This window comes from Amblyomma mixtum, chromosome 4 (genome assembly GCF_055824585.1).
Source record: "Amblyomma mixtum isolate Tamu chromosome 4, ASM5582458v1, whole genome shotgun sequence".
NCBI lineage: Eukaryota > Metazoa > Arthropoda > Arachnida > Ixodida > Ixodidae > Amblyomma > Amblyomma mixtum.
Genome location: NC_143015.1, coordinates 29,358,792 through 29,376,517, shown reverse-complemented (window position 1 = coordinate 29,376,517; position 17,726 = coordinate 29,358,792). Strand labels below are relative to the sequence as shown.

General features: G+C 49.3%; 1 protein-coding gene across 1 annotated transcript in view; it reads left to right on the top strand.

Moving 5' to 3' along the window:
* The first annotated feature begins 1,471 nt into the window (after window positions 1-1,471).
* LOC149346042 (fatty acid synthase-like) overlaps window positions 1,472-17,726 on the top strand; it is a 99,414-nt gene continuing 83,159 nt past the window's right edge. Inside the window, exon 1 of the mRNA XM_089585337.1 lies at window positions 1,472-1,718. Within this exon, the coding sequence (XP_089441463.1) occupies window positions 1,580-1,718 (139 nt within the window). The 5' untranslated portion in view covers window positions 1,472-1,579. The remainder of the gene's footprint in view (window positions 1,719-17,726) is intronic.

The following is a 17,726-nucleotide window of genomic DNA, read 5'->3' as shown; positions in this document are numbered from 1 at the left end:
AATGTCACAAGTTTATAACATCCTTGGTCAAAAACGCCGGATGGCTCTTTAAAACGCGAATGTGAAGTGTACCATTGAAAACTCACCAGAATACATATTCTGGTAGCACTACGACCATGAAAGCACTGTTATGTTATGAGCACAAAGCATATATTTTCTTCAATACCTGTGGCTGGATGCTACGAACTCGGTTGTTCTATATCTTTATTGCATCCAAAAAGAAGAACGGTGAGCTAGCGCTCGCTGCAAAAGTCGGGGATGTCCAATCTTTCTTTATCCGCGGTTGGACAGCCACTTCTAGTGCGAAATAAGGTTTTTGTAAAAATTGGCTTACGACACGGACATCAAAAGAAACAGTAAAAAAAAGTGATTCTATTCTTTTCAACTAACAAAATAAAATTGTAGCTGTACACTTAAATTTACTCTGGTCCGTAAAAAGCTATACGTCCAGAAATGGCTAGAACACAGTGAGGGACACAATAGCTGAATGCCCGACACAGCTGGGCTGCCTGTCATTTTAGAGAAGCGTCAGGTATTCGAGGCAATAAAAATTTTTGCGCAGCGACAGAGCAAAACAGCACCTACGTCGTCAATGACCTTTAAACGATGTTCAACACACTCTAGATTTCTTTTGATTTTTTAAAGCAGTAGCAGTAGTGGTAGTAGCGGTTTTTCATCAGCGTAAAAGAAATGGAAGGAAAAGATTTTTTTGCTAGCCCTGGCATCTGCCATCGCTGCGGGAGGCACCTGAGCTGGGGCAGCGGAAATCAAAATATAGCAGCCAGGGAGTAGAAATGAAATGAAAGAGGTGAGGGGACATTTAGAAAGGATGAGAGAGAGAGGTACACTGTACAAGAAATCTATTTACATATTCACATATTAACATATGTACAGATCGTACGCGCATGATGTTCTAATTAAAGTAGAACACAAGCACACGGCCACGACAGGATGCAGAGTACAGCTGGAGTGGGGCGTCCAATTTAACGCAGTACCAGCGGGATTTACCGCACGCAAATAAAGAAAAGAAACGCTTTCGGTACAAATTGTTCATAGCTGACATTTTGTGCCAGCCACGTGGATACGAAAAATGAAAAACAGCTTGACTGCACTGGATTGCAAAAGGTAGTAAGTCACGGAATGCTGCAGACCATCTTTTATTGAGTTCACGCTGCAAAACTGAGGCGACAGTATACAGAGGGCAGTGCACAGCCGCTCGGCTGCGTCTGAAAAATTCCATCCATGCGTTTCGGTCATCCCTCGCAGGTCATCTGCAACAGAACACCCTGCACAAGACACGCGTCATATTGTCGTCGTAGTGTACAAGTAGATGAGTCTACGCAGAAAGGAAAGCAGCTGTGAGAACATTAGCTGGGCTGCTAGGCAGGCGTGAGGCCGATGTAACAGCGCAGAAAGAAAGAGGGGCAGATAAATTGCACGCAGTGTTTGATGCGTGCAGGGGTACTTCTAGATGACGGCAGTCGAAAACTTGCGCTAGAGCAGTGAAAATTTCAAACATAAAAAGGTGAGAAAAAACCGGTTATAGTTTCCCTGTGCTGACTTGGATTTCCAGTTGCCGATGGCTGCGGCAGAAGAGGACATAGTAATCAGTGGCTTCTCGGCCCGGTTCCCGCAAGCCGACAGCTTCGCCGAATTCAAGGAAAAGCTGTACGCGGGTGCGGACTTCGTCACGGATGATGAGACCCGCTGGCCTCAAGGTATGTGACCCATAGAAATAAGTCTAAAGTAATCTGTTTTTCATTTATTTAGATTTGTACAAAACCGGTAAATTGGGCATTAGTCGGTGGGGAACAACAGCCTTGTTCAGGGGAAAAGTTGTGAAGCACTGTCAACAAATATAATCAAAAAGACAACCATCAGAAGTGAACCTACAAACGCTTTCAAGCACTTCAGAAGTACCGTAAAACGGCTGCCAAATATGCAGTGCTACCTGGAACACCTAAAACTGCACTATAGCATAAAAATAAGATAAGAAAAACAATCACTGGCTTGCGCTGCCTGGTACAATTATTGGTCAGTTAGTCCCCGTAATTCTATTTCAAGATTGGCCGGAAAGCTGGTTTGTTTATTTTAATACGTACTAATTGATCAATCGGGAGTTAGTGTACGGGTATAGTGTTCAATGTCGGCTTGAGGAATGCACGCGCAAACATAGCAGCATGCTTTTGTGGCTTGTGCAGGCAAACGTTGAGGTGTACGGAATGATCATGCCTGCGTCTGGTACCGCAGTCAACATTATGTTTTGAATGATAAGCGTCAGCTTTGCTAGACATTAAGTAGAAAAAATGCAGAAATAATTCTCATTAACATACATGTGCATTCCAGTGTACAGCAAATCTTGGCGAAAAGAGAGATCATGTGCATGAAACAAATCGGTACATGCGACCGCTTCGATATCTCCTTGGAGGCGACCCTCTATCGATAACGACAAGCCGACGAAAGCTTCAGCTGCTTATGAGGAAAAGAAAAGTGCAGTACCGGTGTCCCTTCGCGGTGTACAAGTAAACCACATCGTGAGAGCAGAGATAACGGAAAAAGGGAAAGATAGAAATGAAAAAGAAGGCTTCATATTGGAGGTCACGGATTAATTTCTATCAACTGCACTCTTCCGCAATGTGCGCTGACGTCGCAGAGCATACAGCCGTATTTTGGTCTTCGCCTCCATCGAAATGCTGCCGCCGAGGTGAGAATTCTCACCTAGCGTACTCGAGCTGAGCACTCAAACATCGTCATCACTGTGCCACCGCAAAGTGAAGCCAATATTTATGGTGGCTGGGACTACAACTTGTGTTCCTACTTAACGGGAGCATTTTAGGTGGTGCCTTTGCATCATTGCCGGTTATGCTTTCCGACTGGCATAGGGCACGCTGTTTTCATCTTGGATACTGTCGTGTCCGGTCGCTGTGTTGAATGCAGCGAAAGACGCACACGGTACTTTTAGACTTCGTTTATTTAAAGCTGAAGAGGGTGCGACCAGCGTCGACCGAGGCAGCAGCCGAACTGGCCGCCCGAAGAAAGGAGGGAGCTGAGAAGCGTCCACGGGAGGGAGTGGCTTCCCAGAACAGGAGGAGGGTGCGGGGGCGCACCGTGGGGGGGCATCCGGCGACAGCGTGCGACGAGGGGCAAGCGGTCGTTAGGAGGAGGATTGAGTGGTCGTTAGGAGGAGGATTGAGTGGTCGTTAGGAGGAGGATTGAGTGGTCGTTAGGAGGGGGCGCACACACACAAAAGCAATAAGGGGGGGACACAACACTTCCTTCCCCCTTAGAAAGTTGCCTGGTATCGTGCAGGGGGTCGGCGCTCACGCGTGGAGGCGCGCTGGCTTTGTGCGCTCGGGGGAGAAACACTTGTAGGCTGGCTGTTGTTCGCTGTGTCTCCTGGGTCTGTCCTGGGCGAAGTCTCTTCTTCCGGGAAGAGGTGCCAGGCTATGTGGGAAAATGGTGCACGTGTTCTCTCCGCTGGCGGACAGATCTCAGACGGCGTCGTAAATCTACGCAGCTGGTTGAGATGTCGGCGTGCTACTGTGCCATGTATGTTGACGAGCCAAGAGCGCAGGCCTATGCGTCTGACAATTGTAGCTTCCTCCCAGCGTGGCTTTTTCAGAAACTGTCGGGCGAGGACGCGCTGCCCCTCATTAAGCGTGCCGCAGCGCGGAATTGCTTTTTCTTCCCGGAACGTCTCTGCCTTTGGCTCGGGGAGGATGGCTGTGAGCTGGGTTCGCATTTCACGCTCGAACATCATTTTCGAGGGGGTCTCGCCTGTTGTGCTCTGAACCGTCGTGTGCTGCTTGAAGAGAAAGCGCGCAAGGCGGCGCTGCAGCGAGCCTGTCTGATCTCTTTCAAGGGCGCGTTTTAGCTCGGCTACGTAGCGCTCGGCTTGTCCGTTTGTCGCTGGGTGGTAGGGGGCCGATGTAACTGATGAGATCCCGTTGTCGCGATAAAACTTGAGGATCTCCGCAGACACAAACGGTGTTCCGTTGTCCGACACTACCTTGCGCGGCAGGCCGAACGTTGCAAATAGTGATCGGAGGTTGTCAATGACTGCTGCCGAAGTCGTCTGTCCCATTTGCCTTATCTCAAGCCACTTTGTGTAGGCATCTACGACCACAAGGAAAGTGCAGCCCTCAATTGGTCCTGCAAAATCAATGTGCAGTGTGTGCCATGGTGTGTCTGGCTTTTCCCATTCTGGGACAGGAGCTTTCGGCGGGGCGCTCCGGCTGCTCTGGCAAGGCTTGCATTCTCGCACCACTGTTTCGATGTCGTTGTCAATGCCAGGCCACCACATGTAGCTTCTGGCACACTTTTTCATTGCAACGATGCCCCGATGTCCGGCGTGGATGAGAGACATAGCTTGTGCGCGTAGTTCTCTCGGCATCACAACTCGGGACCCAAATATGATGCAGCCGCGATGGGTGCTCAACTCTGTAGCTCGCCTGCGGTAAGCGCCGAAGTTGTCCCCTTTGAGTTTATGCACGTTGCCTTGTTGAACAGCTGTGTAAACTAGCCGGAGAGCTGCGCACTTCTGCGTAGATGCTGCAACTGTGCCTGCTGTAAGCGGAGGTTCTGGCAGTGCTTCGAACATCAGAACGTCTCCTGGTGGAAATGGTTCGTCAACAGTTGCGTCTAGTGGCAGACGGCTTAGCGCATCGGCGTTTTGATGTTTACCGCATATCATCACGCCTAGTGGAGAAAACCAGTTTCTCCCTAGAAGGCTTGATCCTGTGCCCTTCACAAAAAGCAGAGGTAGCGTATGGGTCTGGCCGTTGTAGTTAACCTGCACGTTGGCAGAGCCCAATAGTGGCAGATTCTGTCCTGACCACGTTCGCAGGTGCGTGTCGTCTTGTTGCAGGGCGGGTGCGTCAGATGGCCATGAAGTTCGGAACGTGTCCTCACTGATCATAGTACAGGCTGCGCCGGAGTCCACCTCGAACTTAATCAGCTGGTGATGTACGCTTACTTCTGTAAAAATCTTCGGTCGCGTGCCGAGATTCATGGTGTTCAGGTCGTACAACACAGATGGTGTTGCTGATGTTGTTCCATGGAGATCAGATAGCGGCGTATTCTCTGAGGCGTTGACGCTGTGATTAGGCTGGGAAGGTGACTTTATCTTGGCAAGTCTCCGTTTCGTAATGCATGCTCTTTCGATATGCCCTCGCTTGTGGCAAAAATTACACGTGGCTGACTGGAATCGACATCCCTGGGGGTTGTGTTGGTCGTCACACCGCCAGCAGCGTTGTGCCTTTTTGACCGATTTTACAACAACAGAAGGCTTGCGCACCTGGTTGCTTGTCTGGTGTACCGGCTCGATGTTCCGGCGAATCCCTCTCTGCTGGTGACCGGCGCTCTCCGCTCGAACGGCGATGTCGTAAGCTTTGCTGAATGTGAGGTCCTTCTCAGCGAACAGGCGCTGCTGCAGTGACTCGTCACTCAGTCCGCACACAAATCTGTCGCGTAACATCACGTCCAAGGGAAGCATGGTGGTGTTAGCAGAAGAAGCTGCGTCTCCCTCCTGCCCGGTAGCTGTTGTCGACAGCGTTCCAAAATTGCAGTCGGCAGCGAGCTTCTTGAGCGCGGCTACGTAGGCGCTCACAGTTTCTCCTCCCAGTTGATCTCGTCGTTGGAAGCGAGCCCGGCTGTAGACCTCGGATGGCCTTGGGTCGTAGTGCTTTTGCAGCGCTTTTACGATGTCGTCGTAAGACACTGCCGCTGGTGTGCTTGGCTGAATAAGGGCGCAGACAGTATCGTAGGTCTGCTCCCCGCACAGCGTCAGCAGGTTGGCCCTCTTCAAGGCTGGGTCTGTGATGTTGTTAGCTTCAAAGTAGAACTGAAGGCGTCCAACCCACGATGACCACGATGAGCCGTTGAACTCTGGTATCCCTCGCGTAGCCATGGCTTGTCAATAGCGTTGCGTAGCGCGGGTCGAATCCACTTTCTCGTCGCCACTGTCGTGTCCGGTCGCTGTGTTGAATGCAGCGAAAGACGCACACGGTACTTTTAGACTTCGTTTATTTAAAGCTGAAGAGGGTGCGAGTAGCGTCGACCGAGGCAGCAGCCGAACTGGCCGCCCGAAGAAAGGAGGGAGCTGAGAAGCGTCCACGGGAGGGAGTGGCTTCCCAGAACAGGAGGAGGGTGCGGGGGCGCACCGTGGGGGGGCATCCGGCGACAGCGTGCGACGAGGGGCAAGCGGTCGTTAGGAGGAGGATTGAGTGGTCGTTAGGAGGAGGATTGAGTGGTCGTTAGGAGGGGGCGCACACACACAAAAGCAATAAGGGGGGGACACAACAGATACAGACATAAAAATGAGGAAAGACATTCATCTGCTTAGCTATGCAAAGCTGCCGTACGTGATAAGCTTTGTTTTCCGGGCTGTCAGCCCCGTTACATTTTCCTTTGCATTGCAGTTAAAAACATGGATTTCTGTGGCATTGCTTCAAAGTGCGAGCGGTCACTGTAACTTATTATTCCTCCTTACAAATCTGCGCACGCGTTTTTTCAGCGTTCCGCCTTGGCGATACATAATGGAGCCCACGCTTCACTGGGAACTCCTGGTTTTGTCTTAATTGACTGTGCGTGCCCCTTGAGGAGGATGGGATTTTATGATAGCAAAGCAACGAGGTTAGAAACAGAACTTGTGGGAAATACCCAGATCTTTTTTTTTTCAAATCAAAAATGCATATAGCCGTCGTCCGATGGAACTCTTGATATCCACCTCACCGCGAAATGAAAGGCAACCGACGAATTCATTTTTGCCTAATCCATCGACACAGAAAGAACGAAAAGCTAGTCTATGTAACTGTGGCTGCTTGAAAAACACTGAAAACTGCAGAGTAACCGCTTGCATTTTAACACTCTTCTTGTGAGTTATTATGGAAGGTTCTGCGTGCGGTTTCTTAGCCTTGGGACATCCTATTTATTTTAAAACACGCAAGAAAAACATAAAAGCGTAAAACAAATGTGAGCGGAAGCCCGCATCGAAGCAGAGGCTATGGCAGGCAAAATTAACTGAAAAGGGACAGACGCCCTAGAGAACTTTTCTATGTCCTGGTGAGCCGACAGGCTCCTAGGGAATGGGGAACGTCACCCATACTTGCACAGCATAGACGGTAAGGCGAAGGGTGGAGTGCAAAGCAGTGAAGGTACTCCGAGGGAAAGCTGCCGTGGCCAGCTAGGAGAGGGACAAGTGAACAGGCTGCAGGGAACGGAAGAGGGCGACGGAAAATGGAGGGGACAAAAATGGACAAGAAGGTATTAGTGTGATGCGCCGGGCAGGCCGATGGCCACAGGCTGAGGACGGTTGTGCGCATGAGGGTGCGCCCACTGAAGGTCGACAGCCACGACAGCTTTTAGGACAAGCCGCCTCGACGCCAGAGAGGTGGCCTGGTCTTCTAGCAGGGCCACACTTGGCAGGCAGATGGTACAGAATGACGGGGCGGGGAAGAGAAATGGTGGCCAAGCAGTGCTTGATCGCTCCGATGAAGGAATATTTGGTGGAAAGAGAGTGGATAGCCTGAAGAAGACAAAGGCAATCAGAGTAGACACGCAAGGGGATAGGAGAGGCCACGCATCAGGCATAACAACAAACCTCGTGAAACGCAGCAGTCTCTGTAGTACTGAAGGCGATAAAGACTGTCTCAAGACGAAACTGGGCTACGTTCCATAGCGTGCCAGAAGACGAGAATGCGACTTAGGAAGCGCCCGCAGATTGGAGGTATAGGAACCGTACGCGATGATATAAAGGCCGGGAAGGGAGGACTTAAACTGAGACAGGAGGATACGTGACCTCCACTGTCGAAAAATTTCTTTGTAATTCGTATATGTTACATGGGAGCTATATGTGTCACAAGTGTTTCTCGCCTAAGCTCATATGGGCAGCTTATATGTTTTGTCAAGGAAAGGGCCTGGCATGAACACACATTTGCTGCCTACGAGCTTATACGTGTGACAAATGTATTCCGTATGAACTCGTATAGGCAGCATATCAGCGATATGTGTCAAGAAAGGCGCATTGTATGAACAAATATGATTCATACAAGTTCATATGGGCCACAAACATATCTCGTATAAACTAATATCGTCAGCATATCAGCTATTTATGTAAGAAAGGTTCATTGTATAAACTCATATGCTTCATACAAATTCATATGTGTCACTAATGTTTGTATGAACTCATATGGGCTGTATAATAGTTCATACGCGTCACGAGTGTTTCGGAAGAACATATTTTTGCTACACACGAGTTCACACACGCCGCAGTTGTGCCTGGTATGAACTTATATGTAGCATACCTCAACTGACACAACACACTTGTGCGGATGTATGAAACCCAATTTATCTCGTACGAATTCATAGTTGCCTCGTGCGATACAGGTGGACGCTCATGAATGCCTCGTATGTAGTCGCGTGAGTTTCGTGAACACTCAAAAGCAAGCGACGAACAAGTGGCTCACAAGTGTCGAACCAAAGCATTCAAAAGTTTTAGCCTGTTTCACTTAATTTTCCCTTGCTTCCCTGTCTGTGTCCGCTTACTTGCTGCAAATACTGCCTACCCAAACTTTCTGCCGTTCGGCATTTCCAGTGTGCTTCGATACAAGTTTATTTGCAACCCAAATATGGTCTTCCCTGCATTGTTGAGCGGTTGCAAAGCTACGTTAGGAATAACTCCAGGTACATTCGTGGCAGATCTCCGAGTGCATCAAAAAAAAAAACGCGCGCAATTAGAGTAGGACCAAGAAAGAAGCTGACGGAGCAAATATTTGGATATATATATATATATATATATATATATATATATATATATATATATATAACGGGACGGAGCGCTCGGTGGCCCCGGGTAGTGGGACGAAGAAGCCGAAACTGGCAGTGGCGCGCACCTATCGCTCACGCTAGGGCAGCCGCCATTAAATCATCTCTTGTTCATCGTTCATCACGCCTCAATCTTCGGCTGGCTGCCTCGTAACATTTGGTGTGAGGTGCTGGGGTCCATTCATTGCCATCCTGGTCACGGAGCTTCGGCGTCCTGCGGCTGCCGTGGACGTCGGCCGTCAGTACCTGGTCCGCCCCTCACGGCCATGCCCCAGCCCGCCCGACCTGAACCGACCTCGCCGCTCACCCCAGCCGGACCACTAGACACGACGAACCGACGGCGTTGCCGCGACCAGAATGACCCGACCGATCCAAGACCCTGCCCACACGTAAGGACACCGCCCACCTGCCCCTGCCGTTAGGGGCGTCCAAGGACCCCGGCCGTCAACTCCTGGCACCCTACGGCCCGGATGCTTCGTGAACCGGGCCTCATTCACCTATAATCTCATCCACCATGGCGGCCAGCACTTCACCACCTTGCCACTTCTTTCTAACCTGGAAGCCCATCACCGTTTCGCCCGTCCTTTCATCAACGTCTTCCTCTGTTTACAATCGGGACGATCGCTCGGTGGCCCCGGGTACTGTTACGAAAAAGACGAAGCTGGCAGTGGCGCAGGATAGAGCGCTCGAGCTAGGCAAGCGGTCAGTAAATCATCTCTTGTTCATCGTTCATCACGCCTCATTATTCGGCTGGCTGCCACGTAGCAATATATATATATATATATATATATATATATATATATATATATATATTACGATGAAAAAACTTGCTCGACTGCTAACAACATAAGTAAAGAGTTGAAGTACACTTCTTAAAGAAACATTTATTTACCGACGGTTTCGGACGGTGGACCGTCCTTCATCAGGGTAAGGTTGTTTGTGAACAAAAACGATCCACTTGCTCACGGCACCGCACACAGATGGAGAGGGGAAGACGCTCTCCTTTGAGGAAACAAGACAAAACACGAAAAGCAAGACAGTGGCGGACAAGGGTGTTCCTGCCGAATAAGGGGAAAATGAAGGCTGCAATGCGAGCACACAAAAAAAAGAAAAGAACGAATTCAAGAAAGGGGAAAAGAGGGGGAAGGGAAGGAGGCAAAAGGTTGTAGCGGAAGTGGAGAGGGGTGAGCTGTCTGCGAGGAAAACCGTGGGCGGGGAAATATTGTGGGCGGAGGCTTCCTTCGGCGGGAGCGGGACGTTCGAACACGCGGGAAGAAAACATTATCGCGCCCGTTGCATCACAGTGCCAACCGCCCGACAGAAGTGTGGTTACTGACTGTTTGAATGTGAGTTACGGCGGCGGCGCGATCACATCGGCGGAGAGTTAACCGACCAGACGCCGGACGGAAACCTGATCCCGTGGCTGGGCCCCGCGGAGACCCAGCGCCAGCCCCCGGCCGCTACTCGTCAGCCGCGCGCCCCCTCGCAAAGACACTGCGCCGCCGACGAGGTGCCCTTTCCAAAAAGCGAAGTGGGGGGCAGAGCAACGAAAAAACGAGAGAAAGAGAGTTCGGACGCAGAGCAGGAAAAAAAAGGAAACAAAAGAAGAAAAGAGAAAGAAAAAAAAGGAAAAAAGGGAAGAAAAGGAGGCATGAGAACTTGCAAAAAAAGTGAAAAGGGGGGGGGGGTGGCTTGCTAAGTACCTCCCTCATCTACCTCACCTTTTTGAAAAACACGAGGTAGCCCAAATTCACTTACGGCCCCTTGTTAGCGCCCTGCGCCTTCGTAAGGCAGGCAAGTAGAAAATTGGGCTATCTAGCTGGACGACCGACGAACGGGATTCACAGTGATCCACAACCATATTAGTGTATAGCAACACTCCTAATCCTCGTTCGAAAACCAATGTAATGTATTGAGTATCATTCTTGTCGTTCTGTTTGAAATGGCATTTAAAAAAAGGGGGGGGGGGGGGGTGGAAGGCCGCCTTATGGTTTACTGCAGAAGTCGTTTCAGCAGCAATGTTTGGGCATAAGGAAGAAAAGAAAGGCTGGGGTAGGAGACAGGCGGCATGTAGACGCAAACACTCAAAATGGTATGACCTCAGGCGATTCAGTCGAAGAGGCTGTGAATCTTACTGGGCCTCTGATTTCTGAAGTGCGGAGAGAGCTCCGGGGTTCTCATTTATACCGGCCTGCACCGTATTAAATTTGAAAATAAAGTATGACTCCCGTTGTTCCCGCTCACGGGTATTTTTGAAACCGCTCTGTAGCAGAGTGACTTTAATTTTGTCGAAATCATGATTTTCTTGACGGACGTGTTTCGACAGGGGGAGGAGAGGAAGTGATTTGGCATGCGCGCGGTGATTATTGAATCGAATTCGGAAGGGATTCTCGGTCTGGCCAATGTATTGCATTTGACAGTTGCCGCACTCGAGCATGTACAGTACGTTACTACTGTCACAATTCAAGTTCTCTCGAATGGAGTGTTTGAAATTAAAGTGTGTGCTCTGAGCCGACGTCGTTTTCTGCATGTGCTTGCAAACTTTACACCGATTCTTCCCGCAAGGCACGCAACCTACAGGCTCTTGTTTACTTATAGTAGAGTGAACCACATAATTTTGCAAATTTTTTGGTCGTCGGTAGGTGACCCGTGGAGCCGTTGGGAAAACCTTTGAGAGTCGGTCGCTTTGTTCGATGATGTTAAAATGTTTTCTTAGAATTTTGTTTACATTCGGAAGGTTGTTCGCAAAGGTTAAGACTAGATTAGAGCGGTGTTCATTGGGAGCTGCTGACGCGGGATCCCCAAACAGTTCGTTACGGTTTCTCTCTTCCGCTTTTCTAATTGCATCGTCGACAATAGAGAGCGGATAGCGCTGATGATTCAAAACCTCCCGCATACGATTAGAATTATCCTTAAAATCTTCTGAGCGTGAGCACACTCGTTTGAATCTGATGGCCTGAGAGTATGGAATAGAGGTTTTGCAGTGGCGTGGGTGGCAGCTCTTGAAATGGAGGTACTGTTGTCTATCAGTGGGCTTCCTGTAGACACTGGTGATTAAGATGCCCTGTTCTATTCGAATCAAGACGTCCAAAAAGTTAATCTGATTGGTCGAATAGGTGTGCGTAAAAGAGAGGTTTGGATGTATGTTGTTAAATGATGAGATAAACTGGATGAGTTGGTCCTCAGTGCCGGTCCATACCATGAATATATCGTCTAGGAAGCGTCTGTAGAAAGCCGGTTTTGTTGGATATGACCGAAGAAAGTCCGATTCAATGCTGTTCATGAATATGTTGGCATAGTTTGGCGCCATCTTTGTGCCCATAGCGGTGCCACTCGTTTGTAGGTAGAAAGAGTTGTTGAATTCGAAGGAGTTGAGTTTGAGAACCAGATTAGTCAGTTCTGCGAGGGTACTTTTGCTGGGAGAATCTATGCTTTTGTATTTCTCATACGATGTGATCAGAGCCCGGATGCCGTCATCATGCGGTATATTAGTGTACAGGGATACCACGTCCAGGGTTACCAGAAAAGCTCCTTCTGGAGCATTAAATTGACTTAATTCTTTTAGAAAATGAGTAGTGTCACGAATGTAAGATGTGTGTTTAGGAGGGATATGCCTGATCAGAGAATCAATGTAGCTGGAGATCGGTTCCGTGAGTGTGCCAATGCCGGAAACGATCGGTCGACCCGGATGATTTTCTTTATGTATTTTTGGGAGCATGTAAAAGCGCCCTGGAGACGCATTTAATGGCGTCAGCGCCTTACTTACTCGTGGCGGTAATTCACCTTCATCGGTGAGTTGTTTCAAGGTTTTTTCTATAATTTTACTGTGCTCAGTGGTGGGGTCTGATGAAAGCAAGCGATAGAAATTGGAGTTATTGAGTTGGCGGTATCCCTCCTGGATATACTTTTCTTTATCTAAAATTACTATGCCGCCTCCTTTGTCAGCGGGTTTAATAACAATGTCCGTTCGCTTGCTGAGTGATTCCAAGGCGTCACGCTCTTCCCTGGAAAGATTCGGTGGTCCCGGTTTGTGTGCCTCGAAGGCCTGAATGATGTCTCGTTGAATCGCTTTTAAATACGGAAAGGGTCCCCCCCCCCTGTTCTTGTGTGGCGGATAGGGTGCTCTGCAGTTGCCGACGCGCCGGTTATTTCACGTAGGCCCCGGCACGTCGACGAATACGTGACCACCTTCCCACGGCTAGACCTGGTTCTTAGCGCTGCGGAAGCGAGGGTATCATATTGTTTGTGTCGGCATCGGCGGCGTTGTCCCTGAAACCAACTCCGCAGCTGGGGTTGACTCACTATCGAAAAGGTGAAACAGCTTATTTGCTGCGCTCAAATTTCGCATTAGGAAGTAACGTAATCGTCGGTAATTTTTTTATTGCGCTTAATTAGTTAATTAACTAAGATGAATTATGCAAATTTTCAAATATTTATTCTAGTGCCACGACCGTTACGTCAGGTTGTAGAGCAGGTTTGTAAACAACCGATCCTGTTTATTGTAGCATCGTATCTCCTACGGGGTCCTTTTTTCCGGCATCTAAAAAAACCCCGCGAAATACGAAAAATTGCTGTGGCTAAGCTTCGGTTAAGCCTAGGTAATTGCGAAAGCAAGTGCTGTGACTTGTACCATCTTCGATATCCATAGCCTCCATCAGATTAAACGGTAACACAACACAAGAATCTTGACTCGCATTCGAAGTCTTTCATAGCTACACCGAAGAACCGGTTAGCAGGTGCTACTTTTCTCTACACCCGATAGCGCCTGGATGTCTGTGGATGACGTCATACCACACGCTGCAACACACATCGATCACCGCAGCAAGGCCTGCAAGCTTTTGCAACTTGTATGACGTCAATCGCTTGCCGCCGTTCGCAGGTGGTCGACCGCCGCGAAGTTCTAGCTGCGGCGCGCTAAAGAGCCGACTTGGTGCCTCATCTCTCGCTCCGGTATGACGTAAGTAGTCACATAACCGACCACCGACCGTGAAGGTTAGGCTGCGGTACCGCGAAGAGGCGACACCTGGCGTAGCATTGCTGTCGTAATAAAAAATACCACGTGACTACGCTCGTGCGCAACCAAATTGCAGTGCTCTCAGCGGCGCTTCGAGCAAACGGAGCGTGCCCGCTGATCGTGGCGAAGTGAACGGCCACCGCGCCACTGCGGAAAGTGCTGACGCACTGTCGAGCCGCTGCTAAAAGCGGCAGTCGTTCACTCCGCCACGGTCAGCGGGCACGCTCCGTTTGCTCGAAACGCCGCTGAGAGCGCTGCAATTTGGTAGCGCACGAGCGTAGCCACGTGGTATTTTTTCGTATTACGCGGGCTTTTTTTAGATGCCTGAAAAAAGGACCCCGTAGGTGATACGATGCTATAATAAACTGTATCGGTTGTTTATAAACCTGCTCTACAACCTAACGTAACGTTCTTGGCACTAAAATGGATATTTGAAAATTTGCATAATTCATCGTAGTTAATTAACTAATCAAGCGCAATAAAAATTATTCTGAGGAGCGCCACATGATGGCGAACAATGTATCGTTGGTTGCAGCGGGCTGCGGTCTACCGCTTTTTAAATCCTTGCTTCAAGTTACATGAAAGACCCTATATATATATATATATATATATATATATATAGATATATATATAAGAAGGGTGTGAAGATCGGATGGATCCGGTAGAACGTAAACGTAATTCGGTTGACACACGGTACAAAAACAACTTTCCTCCTCAGTTGTTTTTCTACCGTGTGTCAACCGAATTACGTGTATATATATATATATATATATATATATATATATATATATATATATATATATATAAAGTGCTGGTAAAATTCGCCGTATCACTGGACGTCCAGTCGTCTACTCCCACTCCTTGAACAAGGCAATTCACCACTTCACCTCAAATCTTACCGCCCTGCTGCACTGGCTAGATGCATCGGCAAAGTAATGGGAAGGATAGCGGGAGTGTTGCCATAAAAAATAACGCTTTCACTCCCTGCTGCAGTCGTGGCTCAGAGGTTAGTTCACTGAGCACTATACTCCGTTTCATACATCATGTGCAACGCTGTGAAGGCTACGGAGGTAGTCCGCAAAACAAACTAAAGAGAGGTGTATCACTCCTAGCTGTTCTGTGGCCGTGGAATACGGCGTTCCGAACGGTCGCGTTTTTGATGCTCTCCGCAGAAATGGATAAATGGGCCCTAGGCCGAGGTACTGTTGCGGCTTCTGCTGCCAGTAATACTTACCGTACTGTTCTTCCCCGTCTGCCTGCTGGTAAGCTGGTTTTTAACTCCGTATTTCTGCATGCGGAACTTGCTGGCCGTCCCTATCGTGCCCAGGACTTCAGAGATGCCTTACGGGGGGTCGTTGACCTCTGTGACATCAGCTCTATCGGACAGTTTCAGATGTCTCACGTATGGATGATAACATGCAAGACAGCGTTAGCGAAAGCTAAGCTCGTGAGCACTCAGGAGTTACAAGTGAAAAACCGCCGTTGTCTAGTGATTGACCCGGAACAGAAGACAGTAAAACTCAAGATACTTTGGCTCCCTGAACATCTTGAAGATTTTTACATTCGGGACGCCCTTCGCGCTTGCGGAACGATTACGTCCATCACAGTGGAGCAGTGGAGGGTTCCAGAAATGGAGGGCATGCGCACCTTGAATCGAGACGTTGCCTTGGCTCTTGCTGATGGCGTCACTGTCAATGACGTGCCTCACATTTTGACAATTTGCGGTGTACAATGTCTGGTTTTAGTGCCAGGAAGTCCACCACTGTGTCTCCGTTGCCACAAGGTTGGCCATATACGCCGTCATTGCCGCACTCCTCGGTGTGATGGTTGTCGGCATTTCGGCCATACTACAGAGGAGTGCGTAGTGTCGTATGCTGATAAGCTACGCGGTGGCACCCGTGCCGTGGACGACGCATTGCAGGAGCACTTGATGGACGCAACAGAAGTTTTGGATGCTGCTGGTGGCACGCCAGCCGTTGCGCCCATTGACTCAGCGACTACTGACCCGCTGTCTGGCCCCGTTCCTGCTGTGCAGCATGAGCCTACCCAGCCTTCACAGATGGAGCAGCTGTCTGCAGATGATGAGCGTCGACGCTTGGCGGAGCAGGCTCCAGCTATATGTAGTGTCAGTGATGGCACTCTTGGCGCACGTGCCTGTGCTGTGCGTGGGCCAGAGGAAGACAAGGACGACGGTGTGGCTCCGGCGCCGAGTGTCTGCACTGCTACATCTTCTGAGGATCCTGCCGAATGTGCCACACAGGTAACAGAGTGCCAACCTGGCACTTCACTCCCCGACGGCAACTGTGATGCCGATGAGCGGCCTCGAAGCGCGGTGTGTCTCCGAGTTCTGCCTCCTCTGAGGAGGACAGTGTCCCCGCCAAGCATAAGTCCCGCCGTCGAAAGTCAAAGAATAAGAAACCTCCTCGGCGCTCCAGATCAAGGAGAAAGGGCGTCAACTCTAGGGAGGTCTCACCTTCCGGAGTGATGCCCCCAGACACCGTGGATGCCTGATTGAAGCTCCAGTTAGCCACCATGGCGTCTAACCAGCAGTTGACTGTCGCAACACTCAACACATGTGGACTCCGTTCAAGGCAGAAACAGTTACAGTTAAGCCGATTGCTTTGGGGCAATCGGTTAGACATTGTCGCTATTCAAGAAACTAAGATAGAAAGTGAAGTAGATACAGAGATAGCCCTGCGACCTTTCCTAACAGATTACAACGTCTGTCTGTCGCACTCAGTGGGTCTTTCGGCAGGTCGCTTTCTTTTCTTAAAGAAGAGTCTACCTATTTCTGATTTTAAGTACCAGGTTGACATAGAAGGGCGTCTGATATGTTGTGACTTTCGACTGCATGGCGAGTCGTGGAGGGTTATCAATGTGTATGCTTCAAATAATCCGGTGCAACGAGCAGTTTTTTTCATGCCATTGCAACTCTCCTAGGATGTGATCGTTATGTCGTTTTCATGGGTGACTTCAACTGTGTGCGACCCACGCGATCGCACAGGTCCTAACCAAAACGCCGATAAGAGCTCTGGTATATTATTGTCTATTACCGAAAACGCAGGTTTAATTGATGCCGGATTGCCATCCGCCTTCACATACATCAGAGGAGCCTCACATTCACGCCTTGATCGCATTTACGTTTCCGTAGATCTCCTTAAACGGCACATTTCATGTGATGTCAAGCCTGTTTCTTTCTCAGATCATGCTATGGTCATTGCGCGGATTGAAGAATGCGCCCGTCCCAAATTTCAGCTCCAGTGGGAACTGTGGAAGCTTAATTCCGAGCTTCTAAATGATGAGCATTTTCAGCAGCGAGTGATGACAGCTTTGGAATCTTGCTTGGTCATGGATGTCCCATTATTTGCAGCTTGGGAGATGTTTAAGCTAGAAGTTCGTCGCATAGCTATTGAGATCGGCTCCGTGAAGTCTTCTCTTAAGCATGGAGAGGAGAAACGGTTACTTCAGAGTCTTTATAATCTGCATGCGCTTGAATGTGAGGCTCCTGGCTTGTACACAGAGGAAATTGGTGCTGTTAAGTGCAACCTTCAAAGTTTGATGCAGAACGCTATCGTGCGGCCCGTGTACGATCCCGCAGCAACCGTGCTCTGTACTCTGAGGAGCCTACTAGACAGGCCTTGCTAGATGAGCGTCGTCACGTGGCTCCCAAGTGAATTTCTGAGCTCTACTGTGGTGGTGCCCTGGTCACAAGTACAAATGTCATAGTTACCGAGTTTGGCAACCACTATAGCTCTCTGTTTGCTGCCACGTCTAGCACTGCTGATGATGATCATATAGCGCGATTGGTGTCCCACTCAATGAGGATGAGTGCAAGGCAATAAGTGGCTCTTTAAGCTTGGGTGAATTGCAAGATGCAATTGATCAATTT